The 12,684-nt window shown below is 47.3% G+C and overlaps 1 protein-coding gene across 1 annotated transcript; it reads left to right on the plus strand.

The window, feature by feature from the left end:
* Positions 1–5,146: 5,146 nt before the first annotated feature.
* On the plus strand, positions 5,147–6,733 carry SLC61A1 (solute carrier family 61 member 1). The gene has a single exon (XM_077753616.1). It carries the CDS (start codon positions 5,148–5,150, stop codon positions 6,498–6,500), a length of 1,353 nt encoding a protein of 450 aa, XP_077609742.1. The 5' UTR covers position 5,147; the 3' UTR covers positions 6,501–6,733.
* The last annotated feature ends 5,951 nt before the right edge of the window (positions 6,734–12,684 follow it).

Consider the following 12,684-nt stretch of genomic DNA (forward strand, 5'->3'; position numbering starts at 1 on the left):
GAGTGAGCAAGGGCTGGACACAGCTACCAGAATTGTCCTTCCTTTCCCCATCCACTACCCAGACCATCCATCTCTACTCGGCTCTGAGCTCAAACTTTTAAAAAATGATGCCTCTTCCAATTTCTTGTTCTGAAAATTGGCAATTAAAAAGAAAAAGAATTGGGACGCCTGCCTCAGTTGGTGGAGATGTGACTCTTGATCTTGGGGTGGTAGGCTCAAGCGCCATGTTGGGTATAGAGATTACATAAAAATAAAATCTTTGGGAAAAAAGAATTAGGCATTTATACTGCCTGTCCTGTATGAACTATATTTCAGAGTACCAAATGGCTCTTACAGAAGACTTCCAGCTAATGTGGAAGGAATATGGAATTAGAAAAATGATTGTGCAGCCCTGAATCAAGTAATTGATCAAGAATCATGAATGGATGAAACCAAAGATGATGGTTGATGGGGAACTTTACAATAGGGGAGTCAAGCCGTGACCACCTGCCCCCACCGAGGAATCTTACCGTCACTAAAAGGGGCACACACTCCCCACTGTGCACCTCCTGGTGTGAAGAAATCTGAAGCACACAGCACCACCCATGAAAAGACTTACCAAAGAAAGGAACAAGCAAACACACAAAACTGAACATGATTCTAATCAAACCTCTAGAACTAACCTCCATTTAACGGGAAATAGCAGGGATGGAGGAACAATGTAGATGACACGAGGAAGGAAGAAGACACATCCAGAGCGTGGGAACTTCTCAAGAAAATATGGCTCAATTTCTTCAACCAGTCACATCTGGGGGGAAAAATTGAGAGGGGACATAAAAGGACAACTATTATATGGGGCATGTGGACCTTGTTTGGTTCCTGATTTGGACACCCCAATTGTAAAAAGACAGTTTCAGACAGTTGGAGCCTTTTATTTATGGACTGGAGAATGCCAAGGAACTAGTATTGATTTCACTACACATAAAATGGCTTTGGGGTTATGTAAGAAAAGGACCTTATTTCCTAGGGATGCATGTTGAAGTATGGAGTGAAGCGACATGCTTATAAATATTTTGGCAAATAAAAAAGGACAGAATGAAAGGAGTAGAAGGAAGAAAGTGACAGAATTATATTATCGAATTAACTATGTAGAGTTCATATACATAATAGTCCATAGTTAACTATGGACTACGCTCCCTACCTGTGTGTATGTTTAAACATTTTCATAATAAAAGTTTTAAATGTTGCTTCCCTGGTAAGTACAGTTTCTCGATATTCCCAGAGCACCCTCCCACCTCCCCTGAAAACTGGGACTTCCCCTGTGACTCCCCAATACACAGACCTCAGGTCTCCTTGCCGTCCACTAGAAGCATCTCCTAGAAATATGTTGTGCTCACAGGCTGCCTTTTATCCCCTCCAGTCCTCTGCTGGCACATTTCCATGTTTAGGACCTTTCCCGGGTGTGCTTCACAGTTCTGAGGGGACAGGGAAGCCTTAAGACTAAACATATTTTGGGGGCGCTTGGGTGGCTCAGTTGGGTAAGCATTCAGCTCTTGGCTTCACCTCAGGTCATGATCTCACAGTTTGTGAGTTCGAGCCTCGCATCGGGCTCTGTGTTGACAGCGCAGAGCCTGCTTGGGATTCTCTCTCCCTTGCTCTCTGCCCTTTCCCTGCTCGCTTGCTTTCTCTCTCTCTCAAAGTAAATTTTAAAAACTTAAATTTTTTTCAATATTTATTTATTATTTTTGAGAGAGAGACAGAGAGAGACAAAGAGAGCAAGCAGGGGAAGTGTAGAGAGAGAGGGAGACACAGAATCTGAAGCAGGCTCTAGGCTCCGAGCTGTCAGCACAGGGCCCAATATGGGGCTTGAACCCTCAACAGTGAGATCATGACCTGAGCCAAAGTCGGATGCTCAACTGATTGAACCACCCAGGTGCCCCAAATTTTAAAAACTTTAAAAAAAAAAAAAAAAGACTAAGCTTATTTTGGGGATGCCTGGGTGGCTGAGTCGGTTAATCATCAGCCTCCTGATTTTGGCTCAGGTCATGATCTCACGGTTCATGGGTTCAAGTCTCACATTGGGATCCCTGCTTGTGATTTTCTCTCTCTCTGTCCCTCCCTCCCCCAAAATAAATAAATAGACTTCAAAAAAAAAAAAAGACTAAACATATTTTGGGGCACCTGGGTGGCTCAGTCAGTTGAGCGACTGACTTCATTCAGCTCAGGTCATGATCTCACAGTCCATGGGTTCAAGCCCTGCGTTGGGCTCTGTGCTGACAGCTCAGAGCCTGGAGCCTGCTTTGGATTCTGTCTCCCTCTCTCTGTGCCCCTCCTCTCCTCATGCTCTGTCTCTCTTTCTCTCTCTCTCTCTCTCTAAAAATAAATTAAAAACATAAAAAAAAGACTAAACATATTTTTAATAGGTCCCACAGTAAACAAAAATAATCCAAAATAATGTAATCTTGCTATAAGTCTCTCTCTGCCACATGCTTCTGGGGCAAAATGCAATTCAGCAACGGGACAAAACTGGCCTCCCTCATGGAAAACAGAAGGCCAGGAAAGCAAAGGCATCCTGTCCCATCCTGCCTTCATTCAGGATGACCCATACCCACAAAAGAAATGGGTGACATGAGTCCAAGGAGCTTCCGCCCAAGATTGGGATGGAGAGCATTTGGGTTGCCTGTGCCCTCACTCACTGAATGACCTTGGAGAAATCATGGTTTTTGAGCCTTTGCATTTCTGGATGAACGTATGGGAGCCATGACCCCTTTCTACTCTGTAGGAGTCTGCCAGTTAGGAATAAAGGCACTCTGGAACTTGTAGGATATAAATCTTAGCTGTTTACCTTATCATAAGAAAGTATTTCTCAAGATAGGATCCCAGACTCTCCCGCCCTCTATCCTCCAAGCTTTAGTATAAAGGAAACCAACACTTGCTAATCACCTATGCAAGCGAGTGAACTTATTTAATCTTCTCAGAAACCATGAATGCAGAATTGGAAAGATATGGGTCCCAGTTCTAACACTATCTCTTACCACATGACTCTGGGCATATTATTTAACCTTGCCAACTCTCAAGAATAATAATAGTACCTACTTTATGGGTTGTTTTTAACGTTAAATAATTCATCTGCAGCAGACGGCCCAGGGATTCTTAAAACAGAGATTAGGTACGTTGATAACTGATGAGTGTTACCAGCTAATATGGGCCATCAGTTTTTAGAGTAATTTATCTAGATTAACTTATTCATTTATTCATCAAATATTTATTGAATGCTTTTTACTTACCAATAGCTGTTTTTTAACTTTTTAAAAACATTTTTAATATTTATTTTTAAGAGAGAGACAGAGTGCAAGAGAAGGCAGAAAGAGAGGGAGACAAAGAATCCGAAACAGGTTCCAGGCTCTTGGCTGTGAGCACAGAGCACAACCTGGGGATCAAACCCATGAACCATGAGATCATGAACTGAGCCAAAGTTGGATGCTTAACCAACTGAGCCACCCAGGCGCCACACTTTACTTCTTTTTTAAAGTAATCTCTACACTCAATGTGGGGCTCAAACTCATGACTTCATGCTTTTCCAGATGAGCCAGCCAGGTGCCTCCCCAATAGCTCTTTTAAGTACTGGGAATACAAGTGAACAAATACATAAAAATCTGCAAGGAGAAGAGATAGTAAATAAGTAAAACATATAGCGTGCTAGAGGGTGTGAAGTATGGGGAAAATGCAGCAAAGGTGAATAGAGGCTGGAAGGCTAGCAGGTGGATTACTGTGGTGGAGGTGGTGGTGTTGCTATTTTAAGCAGAATGGCTCAGGAAGAGTTCTCTGATAAGGTTTCAACACAGAACTGGAGGGGCTGAGGGAGGAAACCATGTGGGTATTTGGCCGAAGAACCAAACCCTTGCAGGGCACAGCATGCAAAGGCCCGGGAGGTAGCCAGTATAGATGGAGTAGAAAGAGTCTAAAAGGAGAATTGTAGATGAAATCAGAGAAGTAGCAGAGGAACAGAGGATAGAAGATTTTGTAGGTCATTTTAAAGATTTTGGCTTTTACAATTAGTGAGATGGGCGCCCACTGGAAATAATAGTAAGGCTGGAGACGGGTTAAATAACCTTTCCAAAATAACACAGCTTAGGTAAGTGGCAAAAGGTGGGGGCATTCAGCAACAAGGCTGAACTTGAGCCTTTTTAATTTGGGCACTGCTCTCCTGTGACTGCAGACAAAGGAATTGGACACTGAGAAGTAATGTGGTTTGCCCGAGGCCACGCAGTAGTAAGTGACACGGGTGTCACTTACTTAGCGGGTCTGCAAGCCCGAGCCCAAGTCCTTTACACCACATTGCCTCCCTCAGGTGTCCGGGCCATACTGACGTCGGGCCTGGAAGTCACTACAGTGAGAGAAGAGGGAAACCGAGGAGCCGGCTCGGCTTAGGGCAGCGATATTTCTTAGGAAGCTCCAGCCGGGGAGTCTGCGGGACTGCGGGCATTCTCCATGTTATGGAGGGAGAGAAAAAAATGGATCTTTATTACAGGGCGGCCCCGCAGGCACTCGGGAGTCCAAGAAGTGGATGTCACGGGAAAACAGCAGAGGGATCAGGAGCTAGAATAGCAACCGCTACTGCCTCTCCTCTCTACAGCGGGCGGCGGGAGTTGGGCTCCTAGCAGGAGCTGGGGGCGGGGGGCAGAGGGNGAAGCAACTCCGGAGGCCCGCGAGGGCGGGCGGGATGCCCTGGACACATGGAAAGATTTTGAGGGCTAAAACGGGCTCTCCAGAGGGAATAGGAGGTAATAGAAAGAAGTATGTAGAAGCTGTTGTGGAAGAAAAGGGCAGCATCCCTTTAACTTGTGGGGCCGGGATTATTGTATTGAAGGGACTCCCTCTTTGCTATGCCAGGCAAGGGTGGGGCGAATGCTCAGCCTTGTCCCCTGTCTTCTTACCCTTCCCTGCCCCACAGTGTCCTAGGAGACCGCTCTGGCGGGCCACTCCTCCCACCCACCCAACTGGTCCCTCCGGTCTGAGCTCTAGGGGAGTGGAGTTGAGGGGTGGGGAAATACAGTTGGCAGGGGGGGTTGGGTGGAGCTGCCTTCTGCTTAGACACCCAGCCCCTTGACAGTGCTACCTGGGCAATGGATGTGACTCTTCCCACCCCCCCCCCCACCTNGCCCGCCATGCTGGTGACTGCCTACCTTGCTTTTGTGGTCCTCCTGGCCTCCTGTCTAGGGTTGGAGCTGTCAAGATGCCAGGCTAAGCCCCCTGGAAGGGCCTGCAGCAACCCCTCCTTCCTTCGGTTTCAACTGGACTTCTATCAGGTCTACTTCCTGGCCCTGGCAGCTGACTGGCTCCAGGCTCCCTACCTCTATAAACTCTACCAGCATTACCACTTCCTGGAGGGTCAAATTGCCATCCTCTATGTCTGTGGCCTTGCATCCACAGTCCTTTTTGGACTGGTGGCCTCCTCTCTTGTGGATTGGCTGGGTCGCAAGAAGTCTTGTGTCCTCTTCTCCCTCACTTACTCTCTATGCTGCTTAACCAAACTCTCTTGGGACTACTTTGTGCTGCTCATGGGCCGAGCACTTGGCGGGCTGTCCACGGCCCTGCTCTTCTCTGCCTTTGAGGCCTGGTACATCCATGAACACGTGGAGCGCCATGACTTCCCTGCTGAGTGGATCCCAGCTACCTTTGCCCGAGCTGACTTCTGGAACTATGTGCTGGCCGTGGTGGCAGGTGTGGCAGCTGAGGCCGTGGCCTGCTGGATGGGGCTGGGGCCTGTAGCGCCCTTCGTGGCTGCCATCCCTCTTTTGGCTCTGGCTGGGGCCCTGGCTCTTCACAACTGGGGAGAGAACTATGATCGGCAGCGTGCCTTTTCAAGGACTTGTGCTGGCGGCCTACGCTGCCTCCTGTCGGACCGCCGTGTGCTGCTGCTAGGCACCATCCAAGCCCTGTTTGAGAGTGTCATCTTTATCTTTGTCTTCCTCTGGACACCTGTGCTGGACCCACATGGGGCCCCACTAGGCATTGTCTTCTCCAGTTTCATGGCAGCCAGCCTGCTTGGCTCTTCCCTGTACCGCATCGCTACCTCCAAGAGGTACCACCTTCAGCCCATGCACCTACTCTCCCTGGCTGTCCTCATCGTCGTCTTCTCCCTTTTCATGTTGACCTTCTCCACCAGCCCAGGCCAGGAGAATCCAGTGGAGTCCTTCATAGCCTTCCTACTTATCGAACTGGCCTGTGGGCTGTACTTTCCCAGCATGAGCTTCCTGCGGAGAAAGGTGATCCCTGAGACAGAGCAAGCTGGCGTACTCAACTGGTTCCGGGTGCCCCTGCATTTACTGGCCTGCCTGGGGCTCCTGGTCCTCCATGACAGCGATCACAAAACGGGCACCCGGAACATGTTCAGCATCTGCTCCGCCGTCATGGTGATGGCTCTGCTAGCGGTGGTGGGGCTCTTCACCGTGGTTAGGCACAATGCCGAGCTGCGAGTGCCCTCACCCACCGGAGAGCCCTGTGCCCCTGAGCTCTAGCCCTGTTCAGGACAAGGGGGCTGGGAAGGACTCTGGAATCCCACCTCTCTAGATGTGTACAGATCTCTCTGTGACGGACTTTGCAACTGTCCGGGCCCTCAGCCTGTCCTGGGGCCCCTCCCACCAGTGCTCTGAGTCGGAGAGCCCATGGGAGTGATGGCCTGGAAACAAGCTGCCACAAGTTGCCTCTGTGTTATTCCCTTTCCATTTAAAAATAAACACTTTTAATTGACCATTGATTTGATTCACTCATCTTCCCCTGTACCCACATCAGTAGTTTCTGGTGAGTGGGCAGCTGGACAGTTTGAGGATTGAGGTGGGGTTACCAGCAGAAGGTGTTTGTATTTCTAGCCTCTAAGACTGTCTCCAGTTCAAACGGAGAGCTGTAGCATTGCCTCGTAGCAGAAATGGGTGGAAAATGCCCGAGACCTCTAGATCTTCTGTATCTTGTTACCCTGGAGCCAGGTACCCTTTCTAGTTGCCCCGCAAGACCCTTGCTCCACATTCAGGGTGAGACCATCTCCGGAGGATGTGGGGTAAATGCCCACACCACTGAACAGAGATTCCAGAGGTTTGAGTTGCTTCTGTGACCACCCCCTTGGGAAAATCTGGGACCTTCCTGCAGAAACAACTTGGAGCTCAACACATGTACGCTGCCTGGCAGAATGTACCGTTTGTCAGTACCACCTGGGCCCCCCAGGTCCTATATCCTGTATCCTTGCATGAAACCTAGGGGAAGGGCTGCCATGGGGAGAGAACAGGGAATGGCTGAGGGACTGGGACATCTTGTCTGTACCTGACTCTTCCCCACCCAGCCTGAGTGAGGGTGAGGAAGCCATGGGGCAGGAAACAGTACCAGTGGGAACACCAGTTCTTTGGGCCCCTCCCTGCCTCAACTGATTGTATCTGCCTTTCCTCCTCCCACCAGAACCCAGGCTTCTCAGAGGAAGCAGAGGCAGCTTTTAAAAAGGTAGGGATGGGGCGCCTGGGTGGCTTAGTCGGTTAAGCGTCCGACTTTCGCTTAGGTCATGATCTCGCGGTTTGTGGGTTCGAGCCCCGCGTCGGGCTCTGTGCTGACTGCCAGCTCAGAGCCTGGAGCCTGTTTCAGTCTGTGACTCCCTCTCTCTCTGACCCTCCCCTGCTCACGCTCTCTCTCTCTCTCTCTCTCTCTCCTAGAAGTAAATAAAACAAAACAAAACAAAAGGTAGGGATGAAGGGAGGGTAGGCTCAGGTTATGTCCTGGAATGTGCTTGAGCTGGGCACAGGGACGCACCCATCTTGGAAAGGGATTGACGCTATTTCCCTGGGTCCCAGACTACTTTCCAGACAGGAGGATGCAAGATGTACTAAGCCCTGCAAGTTCCAACCCGTGCAGAGTGATAACATCAGCTGGTGCTTTAGGAATGCAGCATAGATGGGCTTCTGCAGGGTGAGGCTGAGGGGGAGGAATGGATGGTGGTCTCAGGTCCCTATTCAGTAAAGAAGAAGAAAAAAAGTCCCCGCACCCAGACTGCAGGGAATAGAGGTTAGGTACAGAAAAACAGATTACCTCCCCCGCCCCGCGTCTGGAAGCTAAGACAGTCTCTTGCAAAACTCCACTTCCTCTTTCTGCCCTGTTGAGCTGGGCCTAGATATATTTTATAGGTATTTGTAGACTTTCTGTCTCTTTCCACCATAGTATGGTCTCCTTGAGAACAGAAGCTAGTTGTGTCTTATTTGCCTTTGTGTCCTCCATGTATACACACAGTGGGTGCTTTTCTCGTGCCAATGCTTAGTATGTATCTGGAGAGGAAACAGGCTAGCCCAACCTGGTTTTTTAAGAGCTGCCCGTTCAGGACGTCTATGAGCCTAGAATCCAGAGCCTGGTCAATGACTTGTTGTTTTGGATGACAGCAGTTGTTTTACTGATGGAAGCATGAGGAGGTCCCACATTCCTAAGTGATCAGGAAATAGGAAGAGGAGACCGACTAATGAGGTTCCTAGTTTTGTCCCTGTTGAGCTTTCTCCAAAGGTGCTGGTAAAAACTTTTTTGTACGCAAGAGGCAAGTCCCCTCGAAGAGCATGTAGCAAGCAATTAGCAAAACCAAAGCCAAACTGCTTCTTGCTGCCTGCCCAGGGCCCCCTCTATGCCATGGACTGACTGTGTCCCCTGCCTTTCCCCCTCTAGCCTTGCCCCCTCATCCCAAGCCCTATCCTGGGAGAAGGGCAAACAACTGGGAGTGTTTAGCCTTGGCCTTCTGGTCCACTTTTTGAGGGATTGGTTCACCAAGTGCTCACTGCCTGCAAAACCCTCCTTATGATGCTCCGCATAGGGAACGCATTAAGAGGATGGAGCCAGAGCCCGACTGCCTGGGTTCAAAGGTGTGCCTTAGTTTTCTAATCTGTAAAATAGGAAATCTTTACCCCCATAGGGCTCTTTTAAGGATTAAAACCATTATTGTATTTAAGTGCATGGAATGGCACTTGGCCCACAGTATAAGCACTACAGAAGTGTTTGCTTATATATTTTATTTTAAAACTCTTTCAGCCCAGCTGGGCCTAACCAGATTTGGGTGTGAGAATGAATGGATAGGGCTGTAATGGGGTATAGAACTTTCCAATGCATCCCAGTGGCTGGGTGATTCCCAGAAGTGTTTATCCTTGGTCCCGGCCCAGATGGAAGCATCAAGCTATTTGAGAGGCCTTCTATTCTGGGGTATGTGAGCAGCTGAGTAGGGTGTCAGTATGTTCCACTTGAACTCATTTCCTCTTCCTCAAGTGGGAAGGTCAGCTTGGTGTCAGACTCCATACACACCACTATCTTTCACTAAGAGGCTCCTGATTTTCTGACTTCCCATCCAGCTGGACACATGATTATTTGATTTGGAACTTTTAAGTGATCCTGAGGAGAGCAGAAACATCCCAAGGAACCAGGAGCCAGTGGATAAGAAGGCAGGAGGGTTGGATCATGAGGACAGCACTGGGTTTGGAAACCTGAAGGACTCTCTCTTCCTGGAAATTCAGTCCCTGCTCAGGGAGAGGGGGAGCTTTTCCCAGCTGATGGCCATGGCCCTTTGGCTAGGTCTGCGTTCCACTAACCCCAACCCTGTGGTTCTCCTCGTCCCTTTTATTATTTTTTGCCACCACTTCCTCACAGAACCACAGAATAGAATATAAAACAAAAATTTGTCATGCTTGGGATTAGATCTAATGTCATAAAAATACTTCACATTTACTTTAAGGTTTTTTACTATAAATTATATGAACTCATTATAAGATCATTAAATATAAATACAGAAATCTATCTATCTATCTATCTATCTATCTGTCTATCTATCTATCGAGAGACCCCCTTAATCTCACTCTTCATACCACTGTTTGAAGTCTAATCCGCAGACTTCATATTAGTTGGGGTTTGTTATTTTTTATTTTTTCATAAATGGGGGGTAGGGCCCAATCTTTTCTTCACCAAAGTTTCATTACTTATTTTGAGAGAGAGAGAGTCGAGGAGGGGCAGAGAGAGAGAAACCCAAGCAGGCTCTGCACTGTCAGTGCTGAGCCCAACATGGGACTCAAACTCATAAACCGTGAGATCCAACCTGAGCCAAAACCAAGATTTGGATGCTTAACTGACTGTTTTGTTTTTTTAAAGTAAGCTCTGTGCCCAACATGGGGCTCAAACTCATGATCTTGAGGTCAAGAGTCCCATGCTCTACCGACTGAGCCAGCCAGGTGCCCCAGTTGGTTTTTGTTTTGTTTTGTTTTATTTTGTTAATAAAAATTGAATCAAAGTGTTGAATCATGCTGTTCTGCAACCTTTTTTTGTTTTTACATAACAGTAATCTCGTTTTTCACTCTTTAAAACCATTGAAATCCTCAGGAAGACTATAACAGTCATTCATATATCTCCGACATCTTTATATATGGCAGTACATATAAAACATGCTTTTTAATGGCTGTGTAGCATTGTTAGGGCCATTGGACCATTTCAAGGCTATTCTATTTGAAGCTGACAGAACCCCTGGGAAATATAGTGAGGCTTGATGTTTCTATCCCCACTTCGCAGATTAATAATACAATGAACTGGGACTAGAATCCAGTTTCTCTGTCCAGATTCAGAGTTCTTTCCACTATCCCGTGTTTTCTCTTTATAAGCTGGGCATTCAATTGAGGGATTGAAATTTATGACTCAGGTTCAGAATGGTCAGCACTTACCAATCTCTTAATACTTCAGGAATTTCCTACTTCTTGTAAGGAGGAGATGAGGAATAAAAAGGGGCACCCGGGTGGCATAGTCTGTTAAACATCCAACTCTTGATTTCCTCTCAGGTCATTATGTCATGGTCCGTGAGACTGAGTCTCAAGTCAAGCTCTGCACTGACACTGTGGAGCCTGCTTGGGATTCTCTCTCTCTCTCTCTCCCCCTCCTCTGCTCACAAGTGCCACACACACACACACACACACACACACACACACACACACAGTCTCTCTCTCTTTAAAAAGAAACATTTAAAAAAAAAAAGAAGGAGCGCCTGGTGGCTCAGTCAGCTGAGCATCCCACTCTTGATTTTGGCGCAGGTCATGATCCCAAAGTCATGGGATCCAGCCTCACATCAGGCTCTGAGTTGAACATGGAATGTGCTTAAGATTCTCTTTCTCCTTCTGCTCCTCTGCTTGGGAAGGGGTATGAGCTCTCTCTGTCTCAAAAAAAAAAAAAGAAAAGAAAAAAAAGATTAATAAAAAGAAGAGGAGGGGCGCCTGAGTGGCTCAGTGGGTTAAGCTTCCGACTTCAGCTCAGGTCATGATCTCATGGTTTGTGAGTTCAAGCCCCACACTGGGCTCTGCACTGACAGTGCAGGGAGCCTGCCTGGGATTCTCTTTCTCTCCCTCTCTCTCTGTCCCTCCCCCCCCAAATAAACTTTAAAAAACTTATATAAAAAAAGACGAGAAATAAAAAGGAAAAATTCTCTGCCCTTAAGGAGTTATTTTTTTAAATTTTTTAATGTTTTATTTATTTCTGAAAGAGAGAAAGACAGTGTGAGTAGGGGAGGGTCAGAGAGAGAGGGAGACACAGAATCTGAAACAGGATCCAGGCTCTGAGCTGGCTGTCAGCACAGAGCCCAGCGGGGGTCTCGAACCCATGAACCGTGAGATCATGACCTGAGCCGAAGTCAGATGCTTAACCTAAGCCACCCAGGCGCCCCTCTTAAGGAGTTTAGAATCAAGTAGATGTAATAAATATATGAAAATAGTTCTAGAACACTTGCTTCACAACATGTAAATAAATGAGTACTGATTGCTGAGACGAAAGCAGGAGGAAATGAGCAGTATGAGAGCTGATGTATTCATTGATCATTTACGAACACCTCTGTTGGGTTCTTTACCCTACACGAGATATGTATGTAATGGCTGTAACATACACTTAGCACCTACATTAATATTATCATTCCAACGGTGAGATTCTTTGGAGATGTTCTTATTCTTGTTCTTTGTTTTTAAAAATAGTCTTCTCTGCTAGATTCTCAGCTCCTAAAAGAGGTTGAAGACGATAGGGGCACCTCGCTGGCTCACTCAGGAGAGCATGCCACTCTTGGGGCACCTGGGTGGCTCAGTCGGTTAGGTGTCCAACTTCACTCAGATCATGATCTCGCTGCTCATGAATTCGAGTGCCGTGTTGGCTCTGTGCTGGCAGCTCGGAGCCTGGAGCCTGCTTCAGATTCTGTCTCCCTCTCTCTCTGCCCCTCCCCTCCTCGCACTCTGTTGTCTCTCTCTCTCTCAAATATAAAAATTAAAACATAAAAAAAAAAGGTTTTAAAAAGAAGAGTATGCCACTCTTGATCTCAATGTCCTGAGTTCAAGCCCTGCATTAGGTGTAGAGATTATTTACATAAATAAAACTTAGGAAGAAAGAAAAAAAGGGGCGCCTGGGGGGCTCAGGTCATAATCTTGCTGGTCCCAAGTTCGAGCCCCACAAGGGCTCTGCGCTGACAGCTCAGAGCCTGGAGCCTGTGTCAGATTCTGTGTCTCCCTTGCTCTCTGCCCCTCCCCCACTCTCTCTCTCTCTCAAAAATAAAATTTATTATTATTTAAAAAAATTTTTTTTTTAAATGTTTTATTTATTTCTAGGAGAGAGAGAGAGAGAGACAGCGTGAGCAGGGGAGGGTCAGAGAGAGAGGGAGTCACAGACTGAAACAGGCTCCAGGCT

The sequence above is a fragment of the Crocuta crocuta genome, unplaced genomic scaffold (assembly GCF_008692635.1).
Source record: "Crocuta crocuta isolate KB4526 unplaced genomic scaffold, BGI_CrCroc_1.0 scaffold30, whole genome shotgun sequence".
In the NCBI taxonomy this organism is placed as follows: Eukaryota; Metazoa; Chordata; class Mammalia; order Carnivora; family Hyaenidae; genus Crocuta; species Crocuta crocuta.